The sequence below is a fragment of the Zalophus californianus genome, chromosome 10 (genome assembly GCF_009762305.2).
Source record: "Zalophus californianus isolate mZalCal1 chromosome 10, mZalCal1.pri.v2, whole genome shotgun sequence".
NCBI lineage: Eukaryota > Metazoa > Chordata > Mammalia > Carnivora > Otariidae > Zalophus > Zalophus californianus.
In genome coordinates this window covers 1,277,793-1,298,166 of record NC_045604.1, presented here as the reverse complement: position 1 = coordinate 1,298,166, position 20,374 = coordinate 1,277,793, and the positions used below count along the sequence as shown (strand labels likewise).

The 20,374-nt window shown below is 58.4% G+C and overlaps 2 protein-coding genes across 2 annotated transcripts; one reads left to right on the top strand and one right to left on the bottom strand.

Moving 5' to 3' along the window:
* The first annotated feature begins 722 nt into the window (after window positions 1–722).
* Window positions 723–8,755, top strand: PKLR (pyruvate kinase L/R). Its single transcript, XM_027610482.2, has 11 exons — window positions 723–813; window positions 1,277–1,456; window positions 3,809–3,900; window positions 4,002–4,133; window positions 4,262–4,448; window positions 4,792–5,062; window positions 5,184–5,334; window positions 5,634–5,786; window positions 5,869–6,035; window positions 6,740–6,921; window positions 7,482–8,755. Exons 1-11 carry the CDS (start codon window positions 807–809, stop codon window positions 7,586–7,588), a joined length of 1,629 nt encoding a protein of 542 aa, XP_027466283.1. The 5' UTR covers window positions 723–806; the 3' UTR covers window positions 7,589–8,755.
* Window positions 8,756–8,764: 9 nt separating this feature from the next.
* Window positions 8,765–18,659, bottom strand: HCN3 (hyperpolarization activated cyclic nucleotide gated potassium channel 3). The gene is given in 9 exon segments (XM_027610479.1): window positions 8,765–9,854; window positions 9,857–10,317; window positions 10,756–10,920; window positions 11,736–11,976; window positions 12,328–12,474; window positions 12,870–13,088; window positions 13,428–13,589; window positions 14,483–14,912; window positions 18,280–18,659. Coding segments are annotated over 9 exon segments (2,349 nt in total). The 5' UTR covers window positions 18,564–18,659; the 3' UTR covers window positions 8,765–9,614.
* Window positions 18,660–20,374: the final 1,715 nt, after the last annotated feature.

Genomic DNA, 20,374 nt, shown 5'->3' with positions numbered 1-20,374 from the left:
TCCTTCAGGCTCCAGTTCCTACCATAAACCCCCTCCTTCCTAGATTCACCAGGGCTAACTCCAGTAAAGTACAAAGGACAAGGGGCCATAGCACCAAAATCTCCATTCAGGTTGATGACAGCACGAATGAATTGGAAACTTATCAGGAAAAATGGAGGGGGGGGGGAATACCAGAAGAGTGGGCGGAGAGCCAGCAGGTCTGGGGGTGGGACTCTGTGTGGGGACAGGGGCGGCCAGCTGGGTGTGCCCCTTTTCTTTTCTCTGTCTCCCTTAGATAAGACCAGCAGTCGTGTTCGCCTTTCTCCCCCTCTCCACAGCCTCTCACTTTGTAAGCATGTCCAGCCAGGAGAGCATACAAGCCCAGGAGCTTTGGTCAAGGATCTCTAAGTCCCAAAGGGACTTAGCAAAGTCCATCCTGATTGGGGCTCCAGGAGGTAAGGAAAGGGGAAGCCATTGAATAGAGTGGGGAGTGAGGGTGGAAATCAGGAGTGGGGATAGAGACACAAATGACTTATATCTGCTGCTGGACCCCGAGGGCCTCGGCGGGGGGGGGGGGGGTTCTGTTCACTGGAGTCTCCCTTGTGTTCAGTTTGGGCCCTGGTCCAAGCCTCTTTCCTAGCCTCCGTAGGCAGGGCAGGGGGGGGTCCTGCAGCATGGGAGCCACGGGGCACTCCCGTGTTGCCTGGACTCTGGTCTCTGGTGGTGACACTTTAACCAGCACACAGGACTGCTCCCTTGGCCCAGCCTGCCTCTGACAGCCCGACAGCAGGGAGCAGACCCCCAGAGACAGGCAGGCACTCAGGGGCATGGAGGGTACGGCTGGGACTGGGGCTCCTCTGGGCTGCGCCGGGTCAAGTTACAGGGACCCTAGGACTGGAGCAGCATTGAAGAGACTGGGGAAACTCAGAGGAGGGGGTTGGGAAGCCAGCCAATTGGAAGGAAGAAAATAGGGAGCTTAGGAAAGGGGACCGGGTGATTCTGGATCATGACCAGCCACTGTGGACTAGATATGGTGAAGAGCTGAGGTTGAGGGGAGTCAGCAGCTGGAGGGCAGGAAGTCGGGGTTGTGAGGGCTGAGGGATCCGGATGGTCAAGAACCGGAGCCTAGAGTCAGTCAGGCCTGGATGCGAACCCCGTCTCTCGGATAACGTCTGTGTCGTGCCCAGCTCCTAAGAAGGGCTCAGTGAAACCTGATGCGGACAGAGGGGACCTGGGGCATGCCGAGGGGAAGGATGGGGGGTGCAGCAGCTGCCCACGCAGCCCTCTTCCACGGCAGGGCCGGCGGGCTACCTGCGGCGGGCCAGCGCGGCCCAGCTGACCCACGAGCTGGGCACGGCCTTCTTCCAGCAGCAGCTGTCGGCTGCCATGGCAGACAGCTTCCTCGAGCACCTGTGCCTGCTGGACATCGACTCGGAGCCCGTGGCCGCCCGTAGCACCAGCATCATCGCCACCATCGGTGAGCGTCCCCCACCCCAGCATCACGGGACCTCGGGAGCGGTTATCGAGATGCTTCCCCATCTGCTGTCTCCTCTGAGACCTCTCCATGCTTGACAGACTCATTCATTCAACAAATACTTGTTGAGCACCTGGTGGCCAAGGCTTGGGGCCCTGGGAGGAGATCGGTGACGTAAACGAAGACCACCGCCCTTGGGGGGCTGACCACCTAGCTGGGCGAGACAATAAATACTAACCATACTACCTTAAAAAGAAATAGATTATTTAGTATGTGAGAAAGTGGTAGGAACTACGGAAACAAGGAACACAGAGCTTTGTTGTTGTTTTTTTTTTAAGATTTTATTTATTTATTTGAGAGGGAGAGAATGAGAGACAGAGAGCACAAGAGGGAAGAGGGTCAGAGGGAGAAGCAGACTCCCTGCCAAGCAGGGAGCCGGATGCGGGACTCGATCCCGGGACTCCAGGATCATGACCTGAGCCGAAGGCAGTCGCTTAACCAACTGAGCCACCCAGGCGCCCGGAACACAGAGCTTTGTAGGGGGCATTAGGGGCTCGAGGGCGGGAGGCAGGCTAGAGTCCCACTGGGGAGCCATTGTTCAGAAAATTACATCTGAGCAAAGGCATGAAGGAGATGAGAGGAGGCCGTGCTCATGTTGGAGGGGCTGGTTCCAGGCAAGGGAGCAGCCAGTGCAAAGACCCCAAGTCAAGGAGGCTAGAATGGTTAGAAACCATCACGGGGGATGAGTAGCCAAATGAAGACATTGTAGAGGAAGAGGAGATCATGTAGGGCTTCGCAGCCATTCTTAGAGTTTGAGTTCAGTTTTCCTCTAGAAGAAGTAGGAGAGGGCTGCAGAGTGCTGGGGGGGGAGAGTGACTCGCTCTTATGCTGGAATGGACTGCCTGGCTGTGGTACTGAAGAGGTTGGGGCGGCGGTGGGGGCAAGAGTAGAAGCAGCTCCTGCGACATTTCTGGCTCAGACCATGTGGGGGCAGTGGCGGTGGTCAGACGCGATCAGATTCTGAGTGCATTTGGAAGATGGAGTCGACAGGATTTCCAGACAGCCTGGACAAGGGGAGGGCGTGAGGGTGAAAAAGGAGTCAGAGAGGAATCCAAGGCTTGTGTCATGAGGCACGAGAAGGGTGCATTATCAACTGAGCAGCGAAGACCTCGGTGCAGAGGTTTTCGGGGGAGGAGATCAGCAGTTGGGCTTCGCGCATGCTGAGTTTGAGATGCTCAGAGGCAATCAGATACACAAGTCTGGGTTTGGGGCAGACGTCTGAATTGTAGATATACATGTGGGAGTTGTCAGCATAGAGATGGTATTTAAAGCCCTGAGACTAGGTGAGACCACCAAGGGAGTGAAGGGAAAATGACAGAGAAGAGAATAGGCATCTAATGTCAAGGGGAGTAAGCAAGGGCTGAGAAGCAACAGCCAGTGGGGCCGGAGGAAACGGGAGACGGGGCGTGTTCTGGAGGCTAAGTGAGGCAGGTGCGTCAAGGACGCGCGGGTCCAATGCTGCCGACCCGCCAGCCCGGACGAGCACTGAGAACTGACCACTGCATTTAGCAACTACACAGAGGTTCTTGGCGACCCTTGCAGGAAGAGATGCTGCAGGGAGGCGGGGCCAGCGCCCGGCTGGAGTGAGAGCAAGGGAGAAGAGGGGGAGGAAGGAGGACCGGAGGTAGCAAGCACAGAGAGCCCTTGCAGTGAGTTTTGCTGCAAAGGAGAGCAAAGATATAGTACTGTAGCTGGAGCGGGTACTGGGGCTCAGAGGATTTCTTTTATGATAAAAGACAGAGCAGCAGGGTTACATGCTGATGCGAAAGATCCAATAGAAGGGAACACATCGATACCACAGGGGGCTGCAGAATAGCTAAACCTGTCTTCGAGCAGCTGAGGAAGGGGCCTAGTGCCCACGTGCAAACCGGCTTTGGGAAGGGACTGGAGAGGTTGGCCGGCGGGCTCTCAGTTACACAGCTGCCTGGCCAGCAAAGCAGGGGGTGGGAGAGATCGCCTCTCCTCTGTCAGTATGAGGCCTCTCAGCTCTAAAGACCCAGGCGGACCCCTCACCTGGCACGTTATCTCCTGCCGTACCCCCTCATGGGCCCGGGGACCCCCACTCTGCAGCAGTTACATTACTGCCAACACAGTTGTCTCAAGCCGGGCTCAGGACGCTCCCCTCCAAGACCCCTGCGGTGCCCCCCCGCAAGGAAGCAGGTGTTGGCTGACCTGTGAGCAGAGGTTGCGTCAGGGAATAAAGGTCAGGTAGCTGGACTGCTGTGCAGTGGGGCGGCTCTATGGGTGGCGACGGGTTTGGGAAGAAGGTTGTCTGAGAGGGATCTCTGCTTCCAGGACCGGCCTCTCACTCGGTGGAGCGCCTCAAGGAGATGATCAAGGCCGGGATGAACATTGCGCGCCTCAACTTCTCGCACGGGTCCCACGAGGTTTGGGGCAGGGCCAAGGAGAGGGGGCGGAGCTAAAGCTTGCCGGGGAGTGGGGGTGTCCTGGCAACCTTTCCCTGAAACCCCGGCTCGCTCGTCCGCAGTACCACGCTCAGTCCATCGCCAACATTCGGGAGGCGGTGGAGAGCTTTGCAACTTCTCCTCTCGGCTACCGACCCGTGGCCATCGGCCTGGACACCAAGGGGCCGGAGATACGCACCGGGGTCCTGCGGGGGGTGAGAGTCCGACCCGCGCCGCAGGCTTCCCCAGGTGCCCCGCGACGCGCGAGGGGCGGGGCCCGGGGCGGGGCCCGGGAGGGTGGGGCACGAGGCGGGTCTCAAGACCATTCTGGCCCCGCCCCTAGGGCCCGGAGGCCGAGGTGGAGCTAGTGAAGGGCTCCCCGGTGCTGGTGACCGTGGACCCGGCGTTCCGGACGCGGGGGGACCGGAACACCGTGTGGGTGGACTACCCCAATATCGTCAAGGTCGTGCCGGTGGGGGGCCGCATCTACATAGACGACGGGCTCATCTCCCTCCAGGTCAAGAAAATCGGTGCGGATGAGCCTACGCCCCAGCCAAGCGAGGACGTGGGCGCACTCCCTTCCCTTGGCCCCCTCGCCCCGTAGACCCGCCGCCCTTGCCCCTGGCCAGCACCCTTCCCCACCCGCTCCCTGAGACCCCGTGTCCAGGCTTGTGGGCTCAACCCGGTTGGGGCGGGACTGCTGGGTTCGTCCCTTCTTGCACAGACGTCCACCGGTGCCTGTTAGGTGCACAGGCCTGGCCGAGGGTGGAGAGACACTAGGACATGGGTTCCTGATCTCCTGGGCTCCCTCTCCGCGACTTCGGATGCCTTCGGATCACCCTTGACCTGCGCTGGCTCTTTCCATGCCTGCAGGCCCAGAGGAGCTGGAGACCCAAGTGGAGAACGGAGGCCTCCTGGGCAGCCGGAAGGGCGTGAACTTGCCAGGTGTTGAGGTGGACTTGCCCGGGCTGTCTGAGCAAGACATTCTGGACCTGCGCTTCGGGGTACAGCATAACGTGGACATCATCTTTGCCTCCTTCGTGAGGAAAGCCAGTGATGTGGCTGCCATCAGGGCTGCTCTGGGGCCCGAAGGACGCGACATCAAGATCATTAGCAAAATCGAGAACCACGAAGGCGTGAAGAAGTGAGGCTTGGTTTTTGTCCCCATCAGGCCCTAGCCACCCCCATCGCCCTCCTCTCCTCCAGCCTGCCTCTCCCTGGAATCTCCTGGCTCTTCCCCAGCCCTGACTCCCCCAACCATCCAGGTTTGATGAAATCCTGGAGGTGAGCGATGGCATCATGGTGGCGCGGGGCGACCTGGGCATCGAGATCCCAGCCGAGAAGGTTTTCCTGGCCCAGAAGATGATGATTGGACGGTGCAACTTGGCGGGCAAGCCCGTTGTCTGCGCCACACAGGTCTGGAGTGAGCCCTCGGGGCCCCGGGCATTCTCTGGGTGTTGGGGACACCTGACGGTGGATACCCATACCTTAGGTCTGTAGCACATTTTGCTGTCCAGTGTTTGATCCTCAAACAACGAAGTTGGGAAGAGATTCTGTGAGCCCCATTTTTCAGATGAGGAAACTGAATTGCCAGAATCACATAGTTTGTAACTGTGACCCTGGCTTTCGGGGCACTCTGAGAGTGGCAGAGAAGTAGCTGGGGCAGGGTGCCCAGAGTTTGAGTCCTGCAGCTCTGATGCCCCGACGTCCCCCAGATGCTGGAGAGCATGATCACTAAGCCACGGCCGACCCGGGCGGAGACCAGTGACGTAGCCAACGCTGTGCTGGACGGAGCAGACTGCATCATGCTGTCAGGGGAGACTGCCAAGGGCCGATTTCCCGTGGAGGCAGTAAAGATGCAGCACGCGGTAGGAGTTCAGAATCCCAGAAACACCAAGCCCCTTCCTGGCCCCGGTGCCCCCGGCCCCGCCTGACCTCTGGTGCTTGCAGATTGCCCGGGAGGCAGAGGCTGCCGTGTACCACCGGCAGCTGTTTGAGGAACTGCGCCGGGCAGCACCCCTGAGCCGAGATCCCACTGAGGTCACTGCCATAGGCGCGGTGGAGGCCGCCTTCAAGTGCTGTGCTGCCGCCATCATCGTGCTGACCACGACTGGCCGGTGAGGAGGACACTGGCAACACCAGGACACAGCTTTGGGCTAGGGGCAGGCGGGGATGGGCCACAGGCCTGGGTTTTGTCTTGACGTCAGGGATGAAGAGTATCGTTCTGCAGCAAGAGGAGTAGGTAGCTGGAGGCCAGGAGAGGCGGATCTTGGAGCATGCGGGAAATTCACCATGAGCTCCATGGGGTTGGAAGGGAATGTGACATCACTGAGCACGGAGGCTTCCAGGACAGTTTAGGGCCCCTGCTTTTAGTCCACAAAGCCTTACGATGCTGAGGTGTTGCAGAAGGGACCAGAAGGCCTTAGTTCAAGCCTTTGCTCTGAAATCAGCTACGGTGCCTTGGGTAAGCCCCCTAGGCCCCATAGACCTCCGTTTTCTCATGGGGTTGTGAGGATTAACAAGAGACACCTGTGAGTTAAGTACTACATATAGGTACATTCTCAGAAGGGTTTTATGCTTCTCAAGAAGTTTCTTATTATCTGCTTTGATCTATCCTTCATTATCTCTGGTCATCCTTGTGTGCTAAGAAGGGCAGGCATGCTTATGCCCATTTTACAGGTGAGAAAAACAAGGCCCAGAGAAATATGATGACTCACCCAGGGCCACACAGCTTGTTTGTGACCCTGGGATCAGAACCCAAACCCTTGTTTCCTGGTTCAACACTCTTTCACTGTTCTGAGACCTTCTCCATCTCCTTCAGCTCAGCACAGCTGCTGTCTCGGTACCGACCTCGGGCAGCGGTCATTGCTGTTACCCGCTCTGCCCAGGCTGCCCGGCAGGCCCACCTGTGCCGAGGGGTCTTCCCCTTGCTCTACAGTGAACCTCCAGAGGCCATCTGGGCAGACGATGTGGATCGCCGGGTCCAATTTGGCATTGAAAGTGGTGAGCCACCTACGTTTCCTCCCCACCCGGCCCTGGATCTGCAACCTCAGTCCCCCGACCTCACCTTCCACACACACTCACAGGGCCTTGCCTCTCTCCTCTGGTCCCAGAGTTTCTCCGGGAGGGTCACTAGGACACAGGGATATGTGGCCTCCGGGGCTGGGGGGAGGGGGCCTGCTGAGGAGGAGGGCAGTGGGAGCGAGGTCGGCCTGGCTGCTGTCCGCACCGGGTGGCCAGAGCTGGCTAGGACGTAAGGGTTAAGAGGTGAGGGTACAAGCCGGAGGGAAACTCTGGTTTACGGACTGTGATCACACCCCACCTCTTCCTTTCTCCATAGCAGCACAGGTGGGCAACATGCCACCCCTGGACACCCCTGCAGCCCTAATATACTGCCGCGGTCGCCGTCCCTGTGGCGCCACCTAGGGCCCACACTGTGTAGTTCACCTCAAGCCCCTCTGGGCTGCCCTGGAGGGGATGGGGGGCGGTGGCTGGCTCTCATGACAGGGCTGGCCTGCGTCCCTCAATGGCTGACCGTCATCTTCTCCCGGCACCCCTGCCAGGAAAGCTCCGTGGCTTCCTCCGCGTGGGAGACCTGGTGATCGTGGTGACAGGCTGGCGCCCTGGCTCTGGCTACACCAACATCATGCGCGTGCTGAGCATATCCTGAGATGCCACGCCCCCCTAACCCAGCCCAACCAGGACCTCACTCCCTCCACCCCACAGTCCCCCAGCTGTCTTCTCTGCTCCAGGCCCTCCCTGCCGAGGCCGCATCTGCCGTCTAGCCCCGTTTCAGGGCGCCACTTCCTCTCTCCCTTCCCCGCAGGCCCGGAAGGTCTGTGTCCAGCTAAGCACAGGCCACCCGGCAGCACCAGTCCTACATCCCCTGCGCCCAATGCTCTCAGCTGGGCCCTAAATACCCTGAGCCTCTAATCCTAGCTTAGCCGGTTAATTTGAGTCCCCTGGGCTTCCTGTACCCAGGGCGTGGGGGACGAGGGGAACAGGGGGTCCCCACAGAATCCCTATATCCATGCAGTCTGATGGTCTCCGGTGTGGCCCTCGTGATGACCTGAGCATCTCCCGAGGAGAGCGCCACCTCTTCCTTCATTGTGATGGACAGTGACACCAAAGCACCAGCCTTTTGGGGAAGTGAGGCTGGAGGAGGGCTGGGGAGCCCCGAGAGTTGGGGGGCTCATCTTGTCACTGTCTTCACAACCTCTGTTGGGTTTGCAGGCCCCTCCATGGCTGCTCTCACGCCCACCTCATGCCCTGCTGGGTCAGATGCTCTGCTGCCTCGTCCTGCACCCAGAAACTCCTTCGTGCCCACGGTGTTCCCCCACACAAACCAGGAGCCAAAACGAGTAGCTCTGTTTTCCTTTTAAACCCAGCTGTTTGGGAGCAATTATAAAACCCCAGGACTCTTCACTCAAGAGGAAAGATTTAAGGTCCTGGCTCCACATTCTCTGATACTGTCGAGCAGATGTGGGGACAGAGGAGCAGGGCCAAGTATTTCTCTTGTCCCGGAGAAGGCAGAGGTACTGGCTAGCCTACCCTTCCCCAGGCTTGGATACCTTGGCTCCTCCACTTACTCTTTCACCAACAGTAGACTCAGGAGGAGCAAAACCCTGAAAGTAGCAAGAGTCTTCCTCCCTGCTTGCGTAGCCCTTCCTGCCGCTCTAGATAGAGAGAGGGCTCAGTATTGCTGCCGGCTGGTGGAGCTGAGCGAGGACCCCAAGAGCTGGCATGGGGGCCCTGCTTCTTCCTCTCTCCCCATAAGGAGAGGTGGGGAGGGATGGATAAAGGAACGGCTAAATAAAATGAATTAATAATAAATAAAACTAGCAAATGAATAAATACAATTATTACATAATTGAATAATAAGAATAAACAAGGAAGGAAGGGAGGGAAGAAGGGAAGAAAAAAATGCCATCTAAGGATTCAGCCACTTGCCCCCCACCTGGGGGGATCCAGGCTGGCACATTAAATGGGGAGGTGCCATCCATCCCACAGCCTTTAGGGGGACACCGGCAGGGCAGGGGCTCAGGGAGGAGGTGGCCCCTGTCTACAAGAAGATCTAGGACGGGGACAGAGAGTGCAAGGGACTCGACAGGAGACGTTCGCGCTGGGTGGGGGCGGTATGGAGGGGAACGGTCCACACAAGGCAGTGAAGGTGGAGGCCCACACTGGGGAGCAGAGACACCTGTTGACAGCAGCGGAGGCATGGGGGTTGGCAGTGCCCGGCTGTGCTAGGGAGGCAGAGGCCGAACGCAGCAGGCAGCACCTGCAGGGTCACGGGCCGGGAAACAGAGACATCTAGTTGCTTGGCAGTGATGGCGGTGGCAAGCAGTTGTGCTTGGTGAGGTGGGGGCCTGGGCCCGAGCCTGCACCTGGCAGGACCAGGCCAGGGGAACCCCCTCCTCAGAGGCCTTGGAGTCACTTCTACTTGGCAGTGAAGACATACGGCGCCTGGCACAGTGTCCTGAACATGGTAGGCGCTTGGTACATTTGATGAATGGGTGAATGGGTTAGGGGGATGTCAGACAGGCTACAGAGTGCCTGAGCTGAGGACAGAGACCATCTCTTGGTAGTAAAGGGAGATATTCCCCCAGGGCCGTGTTTCAGATCTCCTTGGCCTTCCCCCAGAGGCACCCACCCTCGGGCACACACCGCGGCACCCAAGAGCTTAGCCAAGGGTTTCACATGTTGGCAGAGAGCTGGGGGCCCCGAGGGGCAGCTGACTCAGGCACTGATGGCCTGGGGGGTTGGGCTGTCCCTGGAAGCTTGGCCAGGGGCCCTGAAGAGGACAGGCGTTCACTTCCTGAGCCCTTACGCCCAGGAGAGCCATCCCCAGCTGCCCGTTGAGGCAGAGAGGGTTGGGAGGCTGAGAGTGGGCGGCCCCCAAGTCCGAGTCGTCGTCCACCTCCTCCCGGGGGGGGGGGCCCAGCAAGGACACCTGGGAGCGCCCAGCCCGGGACAGGCTGGCGTGGAGGGCTCGGGCAGGTGGGACCGGCAGGCGGGAGGTAGATGCCCACGGACCCCGGGCCAGCAGAGGGCCAGCTCGGACAGGCGCTAGCGGGGAGGCTGGGGAGCCCGCTGAGCGTCGAGCAGAGCGAGCAAGGAGGGTAGCTGGAGAGTCCGGGGAGAGGGGCAGAGGGCCCCGCTGGTGAGTCAGGGCAATGGCCACACTGGAGGTCGCGGCGGCTGCCTGCAGGGGCGCGTGCACCAGCGGCCCCCACAGCGCCGGCTTTCCGCTGAGCCAAGCTCCTGTGCCCGGGGCCAGGCCCCGGACTCCCCGGGCGGTGTCCCTGTCGTGCTGTACCAAGTGCTGCTCCACGGTGCCCCCGCTGCTGCCGGGACTTGGCTCGGAGCGTTTCCGCTGCAGTACAGAGCTCTTCTTGCCTAGAAATGGTCCCAGCAGGGGGAGAATGAGGAGGGGAAGGAGGCCAAGGTGAAGGCTGGGTATCAGAGCAGGAGGACAACAAGACGGAATCAAAGGGTGGCAGCGGGGTGAGGGATGGGGATGGAGGCCGGAAGGTAGGCGTTGGAGGAAGAGGGCCAGGGGGGACAGTATGCACCAGAGATGGTGAGGCTCAGGGAAGCAGGACTCTGGGCGTGGAGACTCGGGGCAATGTCTCCAGGGGTAGGAGACACTGAGTGGCAAGGACAGTGAGACACAGTGTTGAAGGTCTTGTGGGGGCATTTGCTGAGAACGGGGTGGGCTGGGGTGTGACGTTGATGCACTAGAGCCTGGGCCCTGGGAGGCGGGGCTGCCTTGCTATGGAGGCGGGGTGGGGACACAGCCAGGACCCCAGGGCGCACAGGGCAGAGGGGCCTCACCGATGCGGCGCAGCCTATCCATGGCCACAGTCTCGAAGGCCCGGCGCATCATGGGGAACTCCTCCAGCACGGCGTTGAAATGGTCCACGCTCAGGGAGTACAAGCGACAGTAGGTGTCCGCCCGCACGCTGGCCGTGCGTCGGCCCCGCGTCAGCAGACAGATCTCTGTCCAAGTTGGGGGGGGGGGGCCCTCAGAACTGCCGTCCCCAGAACTCCCGCAGAATTCCCTCTTGCCGGGCCTGCAGCAGCTGACCCGGCTCCCTCAGGCTCCTCCCCACCCACACCAAGACCCCTAAATGCCCCAAGGGTTGTCTTTCTCCAGATGTGCACAATTACAATCTCTCTCACTCTCTTCAAACTAAAGCTGACAAACAGGTGGGTCTTTCTGGCCCCCACGCACCTAGCTATTCCACTCCATTTAATTCATACCCACTCCCCTGCTCTGGCCCAAGGGGCAGGCCTGGGGCAGCGAATGAAGTCCAAGGGCAACTGAGAAGGAGAAAGGCAGGGCCAAAGGGCAAAGAGCGACAGGACAGGGATGCTGGAGAGTGGCGGGTGGTCTGGGGCTGAGCCAGGGCAGAGCCTCGAGCAGCTGTGGGCAGCCTCTGGTGGAACGGCCCCCCACTGCTACAGCCTGACCCCTGAACTGTGTTGCCAGGGCGTCCCGCCAGGGAGCCAGCAAACTCAAGCCCCTGGAGCAGCAGGGCTTTATTCCTGTCTTTCCGTCATCTCCCAGGATCCTTGGATTTCACTGCTTAAGGGTTCTACAAGGCCCACTGGCGTAGAAATTGTCAAGGGGGTCTATGCATTGGCCTCTCTTAGGAAGCGATTTAAAACCGCAGAGCCCCAGGGCCCAGAGTCTGGTTAAGCAGGCCTAGGGAAGGCTGGAGCTCTGTGATTCTGCACACAGCCTGACCCAGGGGAGCAACTGCCCTCTAGCTTCTGCTCCAGTCCCCCCACCCTCCCCGAGGCCTGCTGACCCCCAAAGTAGGATCCATCAGTGAGGCGGGTGTCCCGGGCGCCACGTGCCAGCACACTGAGCAGCCCGTGCTGGATGAAGTACATCTTCCTGCCCACGGAGCCCTCGCGAACCACGAGGTCCCCCGGCTGGAAGACCTCAAAGCGCAGCTTGGTGAGCACGGCTGTGACGAAGCTGGGGTCGGCGTGGGCAAACAACGGCATGTGGGCCACCAGGCCCCGGCAGGTGAAGTTAATGATCTCCTGGGCAGGGGAGGGGCCTGTCAGGCAGGCGGTGTCCCCTGCCCCGAGGTGCCCCCATCGAGCTAATCTGTCTCCAGAGGCCCCACCCCTGGGGTCACGATCTGCCAAAGGATGGGGACGCTTCGGTGAGCCTGGGACCATCCCCAAGCTCCTGCCTTCAGAGCTCTCCCACAAGCCCCTGCAGGACCATCGCCCCCAAACAGAGATCCCTGCAGCCCCTCTCCATGTATACTTAACCCCATAAGACTTTCCAGAAAGACCCTAGTCCCTAAAAGCCCCCCAGAGGCCTGGTCTCATCACCTACTGGCCAGTAGCCCCTGCCCCAGACGGCACCCCCACGCCCAGCCCCACCTCCCGGAGCGGCTCGCTCAGCTCGCCCAGGATGCTCTCCTCGTCGAACATCTTCCCCTGGTAACGGTGCTCGTAGTACTCGTGGATGCGCTGCCGGGTGTCAGCCGGCAGCTTGTGGAAGGACATGTACTGCTCCACCTGCTTGTACTGGAGGGCCAGCCGGCGGTCGGCGGCCAGGGGATGCAGAGCCAGGTGCAGGGCGGGGGCCGTGGGGGGGGACGGTATATGGAAGAAAGACCACAGGCATTGGCCAGATCCGGAGGAGTGAAGCATGGAGACACATGGGGGTTCGGCAGGCCACACGGGAAGACACACGGCACAGTCACAGGAGAACCCAGACGTGGGCAGAGAAAGGGTCAAGGACAGGGACATAGGTCCAAACAAGGCAACAGTTACACACAGGGGCATGGGACAAATGGACACAGGGCAGGGAAGGACACAGAGACCCAGCAGGGGCATGTGTCAGAATCAGCCTCGAGTGGAGCTACCCAGCCTCTAACACGCTTCCATGCCCACCCCTTCCTTCTCCTGCCCCTGCTGACCTTCTCCTGGTACTGACGTCGGGAAGAGTCCAGGGACTGGATGAGCGCCGTGGCGTGGCCGATGAACATGGCATAGCACGTGGCACCCACAATCATGCTGAGCATGGTGAGCCAGACGTCGGGCATGCCTACAGGGGCTTGCTGCCCGTAGCCAATGCACAGCATGTGGCTCATGGCCTTGAACAGGGCATGGGAATACTGGCGCCCCCATGAGTGGTTCTGGAGGGCAGAGTGCATTGCCGAGCTGGACACAGCCTCCTCGGAGAGGCCTCACTCTCCTCCTGCGACCCCCCTTCCTTCGGTCCTTCCGCCTGCCCCCCCCTTCTTTAGGCTTGGTTCTGGGGGCCCCGGGGCAGAAGGGGCCTCTCTGCAGCGTGAGGGCCCCCAGTGTCTGCCTAGGTGTCCTTCCCTGCCTGCTCCCCACAACACAAGAGCACTTCCTCTAGGTAGCTTCCCCCCCACCTCCTCACGCGGCCATCTCCCACCTCCTGCCCCTGCTTCCCAGGCAGAGGAGCCCCGAGAAGGCCCAGAGGTGACAGGGCTGTGGGGAGTTCTCACCACCATGCGGTTGATGGAGACCCAGCAGTCAGGAGGGAAGTCCTGCAGCATGGGCACCAGGAACTGCAGACACCCGTCCCAATGGCACAGCAGCAGCATCATCCCGATGAGGTTGAAGATGCGCACCACGGCACTGGCCAGGTCATAGGTCATGTGAAAGATCTGAGGAGTCCGAGGAGCGGCTGCTGTGGACAGGACCCCCGCCCCGCTGGTCCTCCTCTAATCCTGGCCCTGCAAATTCTCTCCTTGAACTTCTCTGGCCCCAGCCCCCATGAATGTTTCAAACGCGGCTGTTATTCAGGCACAACACACCCGTACAGCAGATACAAAGTCGGCTGGGCTACTACGCTCATCTTATGCATAGGAAATTGGTGCCGGTCACGTGCCCAGAATCACAGCGTCACAGCGGAAACTCAAAACAATCAACTGCACAAGCTGCCCAGGCTGTGCCCGCTGGAAGAGAGGAAGAGGGCATTTCACGGTGCAATGACCCCAAGGCCTGCGAGCGAGCATTCGCGCCCGCAGGCCCCTTCCCCTCCCCCACAACACTAACAGAACTTACTATGTTCCAGGCACTGTTCTAGGAGCTTTAAGGGTATTAATTCCTTTAAACCTTATAACCTTCTCATATGTAAGTATATTTAACATCTTCATTTTATAGAAGAGGAAACCAAGTCTCGTATAGTGAATAGTAAACCGGGAATGATCACAGGCAATGAGATCGCACGGCCCACACTCTGAACCACTAAACTAGGTTCCCCTTGAAGCTGAAACTCCAGCCCCTTCCACAGCCTGCTCCCCTCCCACTTCCTCCGGCCCCCGCCCAACTAACCTGCAAGTGTTCCTCCGCAGCTGCGCTCCACCCTCCTCACCTGCGGGGCACGGGGTGGGGGGGGGGGCCCACCCCCTGAACCCTCAGCGTGCCCCTGCTTCTGCCCCACCAACTTTGGAGAGAGCCCACCCGGCTGCCTCACTCCATAAAGTCACCAGGAGCCCCACCCATAGCAATGTCCCGGAGGAGTCTGCGAGCCCCCCTGCCCACCTCCCCGCCCCACCTCCTCCCACTGGTGTATGTAGCGGATGAGGCGGGAGAGACGCAGCAGCCGTAGCAGGCTGAGGATCTTGGTGAAGCGCACAATGCGCAGCGCCCGCGCTGTTTTGTAGACCTCGGCATCCAGTCGTGGTTCCAGCTCCACCACCAGGAAGATGTAATCCACTGGGATGGAGGAGATGAGGTCGACCAGGAACCAGGTGCGCAGGTAGCGCGACCGGATGGCCCGCGGGGCCAGCAGGATTTCAGCACCTTCCTCAACCACGATGCCGGTGCGGAAGTTGAGCACCAGATCCAGCAGGAAGAAAGTGTCCGAGAGGACGTTGAAGACGATCCAAGGTGGGGAGTTCTCCTCCTTGAAGAAGGTGATGCCCACGGGCAGCACAATGAGGTTCCCCACCATCAGCAGGAGCATGATCAGGTCCCAGTAAAACCTAAGGTGGGGGTGGGACGGGGGGTAAGACCACGAGATTGCCCCAGCCGCTCGACAAACAGCAGAGTCGGACACAGCTAAGGGTGGGGACGGAAGGGTCACTTACAGCTGGTGGGGAGTGTAAGGTGGGGCCACCGTTTGAGAAAATAGTTTGGTATTATCTAATAAAGTTTAACATTTGCATTCCCTGCAACCCAGCAATTCCATTCTAAGTATATTCACACTCAAGGGAAGTATGTGCTGCAGGAGATACATACAGGAATTTTTATAGCTGCATGAAATCTGGAAATAATCCAAAATGTTCATCAGTAGAAAAATGTAGATTAATAAAACAAATACCGTAGAGAAATAGACTGTGATATACTCATGCCCTGGAGTAATCTACAACACTGAAATCACCCACCAGCAGCTACATTCCACAGTGCGGGTGAATCTCACTAATCTAGTGTTGAGCAAAAGAAAGAACAACAGAATACATACTGGATGATTCCACTTGTACAAAGTTCAAAAACAGCCAAGACTAAACTGCATTATTTAGAGATTCACAGAAAAGTGGTAAAACTATTTTTAAAAAAGGTAAGGACATGAGTGCCACAAAAATTAGAATAGTAGGTGAGGGAAAGGGCTGTGAGAGCAGTAAGGGTGCTTCTGGGCGCCGGCAATGTAGCCTTTCTCCACCTGGGTGGTTGTTACACGGGGGTGTGCTTTGCGATTACACATACATGTACGTATGTACGTATATGTGTACATCTGCACACGCACACACACACATGTATTTTGAGTATATATGCAATATAATATGCCAGTATGTGCTGTGCTGCTATGTAGATGTCTACCACATAGATATACCCACTGCACAGGTGTGTCCATGTACATCCTCACTACATATACTCATATATCTCTTTAATGTGTACAACATATACGTAATATTTTATCATGTGCATGCTTTATGTCACTATCGTTAAATATTTTTAAAGTTAAAAAAAGATCGAGTACCCTGTGCTAACCCCACAGGGTTGTTGAAAACACACACACTGAGACAATAGATAAGACAGTGTGTACAAGCACTAGTTGGTGTCATGACTCACCCACCTTTTGTTCCCAGATTTCTGAAGAGGTTGCTGCTTCTTCCATCTCCAGCTCTCTGCCCATTCCTGGTCTAGGACTTCACGCCCTCCCGACCCCAACCCTCCTACCCAACACAGCTGGATCCATGGTTCCTGGTTCTCTGCTGGGATCTGCTTGTCTATGTCCCAGGGTGGGGTGGTCGGTTCTGCTTCCCATCTGAACTCAGCTTTTTAGGGATGCCCCACCCCCCTTCACAGCCCTTCAGACAGGACTGCACACAGAGAGGCTCCACAGGAGATCCTGAGGCAGCAAGGCTTAAAGCTCTGCGCTCCTTTCCTTCCCTAATCTCCCTGTGCCTGCTGGCACTCTGGCTGAGCCCAGGCAAGGGCACTGGCAGGGGAGGGCCACACTGCTGTGGTGGAAGTGTGGAAAGAAGAGGTCAGGAGGAAGCTAGGTGAAGCCTTCAGTCAGAGATCACCGGACCATCTAGGGCCCCCATTAGCTATGGTGGTTTTATTTCTATTTTTTTTAAGATTTTATTTATTTATTCAACAGAAAGAGTGAGAGAGCACAAGCAGGGGGAGTGGCAGGCAAGGGAGAGGGAGAAGCAGGCTCCCCGCTGAGCAGGGAGCCCGATGCGGGGCTTGATCCCAGGACCCTGGGATCATGACCTGAGCTGAAGGCAGATGCTTAACCATCTGAGCCACCCAGACGCCCCTTATTTCTATTTTTTAAAGATTTATTTATGTATTTGAGAGAGAGAGAGGCAGGGGGAAGGGCAGAGGGAGAGGAAGAGAGAGTCTCAAGCAGACTGAGTGTAGAGCCCGATGCAGGGCTCAGTCTCCTGACTCTGAGATCACAGCCGGAGCGGAAACCAAGAGTTGGACGCTTAACTGACTGGGTGCCACCCAGGCGCCCCAGCTGTGGTGGTTTTAATTCCAGGACACACCTAATCACAGCATCAAACCAGGACCCAGCCCCTTCTGAGTCTGACTACAAAATCAATCTTTTCAGCTTCTAAAAGAAACATGGGGGTTCCCAAATCCAGGCCTCCAGGAAGCCTCTCAGACTGTGCTTTCAATCAACAACAAATCCTTGACCCCCTCTTCCTGGGCCTCCTGGGCCACTGGAGAAATCCTGTACTGTAAGCTGGGAGAGGAGAGGAGAGGAGAGGAGAGGAGAGGAGAGGAGAGGAGAGGAGAGCTCGCCCAGCCATGGAGCATCTTCACAGCCTGACTCACAGGCAGTCACAAGCCTAGCAGGTGATGCAGTAGAGAGGACGGAGAAGAAGTATGCTAATAAGGGGGATACATGGCTTCTGAGGGTTACACCTGAGGGTGAAGCGGGGGAGGGAGGAAGATCACAGGAGGTTACAACAGGTGCAGCGGTGAGGTAGGAATAAGGCAGTAAAGAGGGAAGAGGAAGGAACAATGGGAGAAAGAGGAACATTTAGGGAGTGTGTATGGCTGTGGATTCAAAATGATGTCTAGGTCTCCAATTGTGTTTCCAGGCTCCTGATTCACACCTCATCCTTTCTGCTCACTTTGCTCCCCACCTTAGGTGTTTTGGACACATCGTTGCCTCATCCAAAAGCTGTCCTTCATTTCCCCCAAGGACAGGGCTGCTCTCCTCCCCTAGCGACCTTGATGTAGAGGTACAGCCCCACCTCCACCCTCCGTCCCTACGTCTCTCTGATAGTCACCTGGGAGGGTGGCCGTGCCCCTGCGTTGCTGCCTCAATCGCTCGGAGTCCCGGCCCTGCCCCGCTGCATCCCTCCTTCAGCACCAGGGACAGCGACGAGAACCTCAGCTGGGACACCCCCGGGCCCCCGCCCCCCAGCCTCCCTATTTTTTCCTGGTAGCCTGCCCTGCTGAACTATGCAGGTGCTGGGGGTGGAAGTGCAAGGGTGGGAGATACGGGAGCTCGGTTTCTCCCTCAGGCTGACCCCGACCCCGAACATGACATAATTTCCCAGATCCCCGGCAGACAGGACTGCAGGAGGCAGTGGTCCCTAACCCCAGTAGTCCCTGTGGTCCAGGGGGAGTGCCAGGTTCCCGAAACGGGAAAAATCCAGATCTCTGCTGTCTGCTCTGGTGTCAGGTCAGCGAGGACCTCCGGCTAGGAATCCCTCGCCCAAGAATTCCCAGGCTAGATTTGGGGAAGTGACTCCGTCGTCCCACCCGAGGACCCCTGGGCCGGAAATGAAGTGTCCGTGGAGGGTGGGGCGGACCCTGCCCCCGAGTCGCGGCCCGTGGGGGTGGGATCTGTGTCCCCCGCCCTCCTTGCTGGGCCCCCAGTACCGGAAGTCGCTGTAGGGGTGGATGATCCAGGTCCCCGCTGACTTGACCCTCTCCTGCTCGATTTCCACTGCTTTGTGGCTGCCAAACACGCGAAGGGAGAACTTGTTGACCGTGGGCTGCAGCAGCGTCCCGAGCTGCCTCCGCTTGGGCTCGGGCCCAGACGCGGGCGCCAGGAGCGGTCCCGAGGCCGCGGTCGCAGGCGCCGGGGCAGCAGGAGGAGCCGCCTCCAGCCCGGGGGTTGCCCGTTCGTCGGCCCCCGTCGTCGGCCGCTGCTCTGCCTCCATGACGCCCGTTGGCTTACAGGCTTGGCCTCGTAGACCCTGCCGCGGCCATCCGGGACCCCGGCCCCTCCCGGAGTAGGAGCCGGCGCAGCCGGGCGGTCTCGGAGCTGCCGGCGCGCGGGGCGGAGGGGGTGTGTGCGCCAGACTCGCGGGAGGGCGGCCGGCTGGTTGCGCGGCGCCCCCTGGCGGGAGCCGCCTCAAGAAGAGGCGGGGCCGACGAAGCCCGCCTCCTGGGAGGACTGCGGCGTGGGCGTGGCCTGGCAGGTGGGGGCGTTACTCCAAGTGCAGGAGGAGGAGGAGGCGGGGAAACGCGGCCAGAGTCACGGAGAGGGCGTGGCCTAGCGTTGATGGGCTTTCAGCCAATGAGCGCTGGGGAGGCGGAGCCGCCTGCGAGTGGCGGGAAAACCGGACGCTGGCCGGAGGGCGAGGAATTGGGGACCAACGGAAGAGGCGGGGAATGGCCACTCTTACTCACGGACTTCCTGCATTTCACTTTATCAGCACTCTCCTAGGCATATTCCTTTCTTTTCATCTCCTCCATGCCCCTCCCCTTAGTATTTCATTTCCGAATTCATTGTACCAACCTTCACCAAGAGTGACCCTACCCATCACTCAGTGGACGCTGAGGACACAAAGATGAATACCCAAGTCCCAGCCACAAAGCCAGTCTCGTCTATGCCCGCATACAGACACAAGAGCTAGAAGCTCCTAAATATCTCAAATTCCTCCCCTCGTTTCCATTTCTTATCGCCACTGCCTGATTTCAAGCCTTCAGCATTTTTTCACCTCGATTATTTCAGAGGCCTCTACAAGGGGCCCTACACCCTCTCAGGCCAGTTCTTTTCCCACAGTCTGCCAGAGTTACCCGCCTAAGATTCAAACGTGCTATGTCCTTCAAACCTCCCCATCTTCTGTAGGATGACGTTTAAGTTCCTTAGAAGGACGTACGAGGCCCTGCAACATATGGACCTAATCTCAACAGCCTCTCTTCTGATAGTCCCTCTCTGGAAAGCCAGGCCTCCAATCGTGCTGAAATGCTGTGTTCTGTCTTGTCCCCAGCCCTTTGCAAATATTTTTCTGCCTGGTATTCTTCTCCAATTCCCTTCTGACAGCTGGTTCACCGGACATCTCCTCTAGGAAACCCGGAGACACATTTCCAAGTCTCCTTTCCCCAGCGCGAGTCTAGTCTACAGCTTTCTTACAGCGTCCCTAAGAGCTGTCGTCCCAAGGCTTTCTCTCCCGTTAGACCCGGAGGCGCTGAAGAACAGGAGCCTTGCGCCTGGCACAACGCTGGACACGTGGTGGACATGCAGTAAATGCTTGCTGCAGGAACGGACGGTCCGGTAGGATGTTCGTGGAAGGGGAAGGGAACCCTCCACTCTTTCCTGTCAACCCCTTCCTTACCCTCCCTCTCCTATTTTAGGGAACCTTCCCTAAACCATTTCCGGCTAACTGATCTAATCCGCATCTAACTGTCCTCCACCCCTGTCCCCTCTGATAGGTCCCGACTTTCACACAGTCATACTCAAGTTATGTTTTCTTTTCCCTTTGGGACTATTTCTCAATCCAGGTTGTCTCAAGGTCTCCTCTTTCCTCTTCTTCTTCTTCTTCTTTTTTTTTTTTTAGTTCAGTTGATTTACACTTCTCATGTACCGCGTCTGAGTTCGGAACACACGAGCTCTCGCGCGAGCTCCCCTCTTTCAGCACCTGCTTCTCCGTCCCTCCATCTCTCAACCTCTCCTCCACGGCCGGACCCCTGACCCTCACGTGCATACCGTTTGTTCAGCACAAAAGCGGGGAGCCCCTCTTGGCTG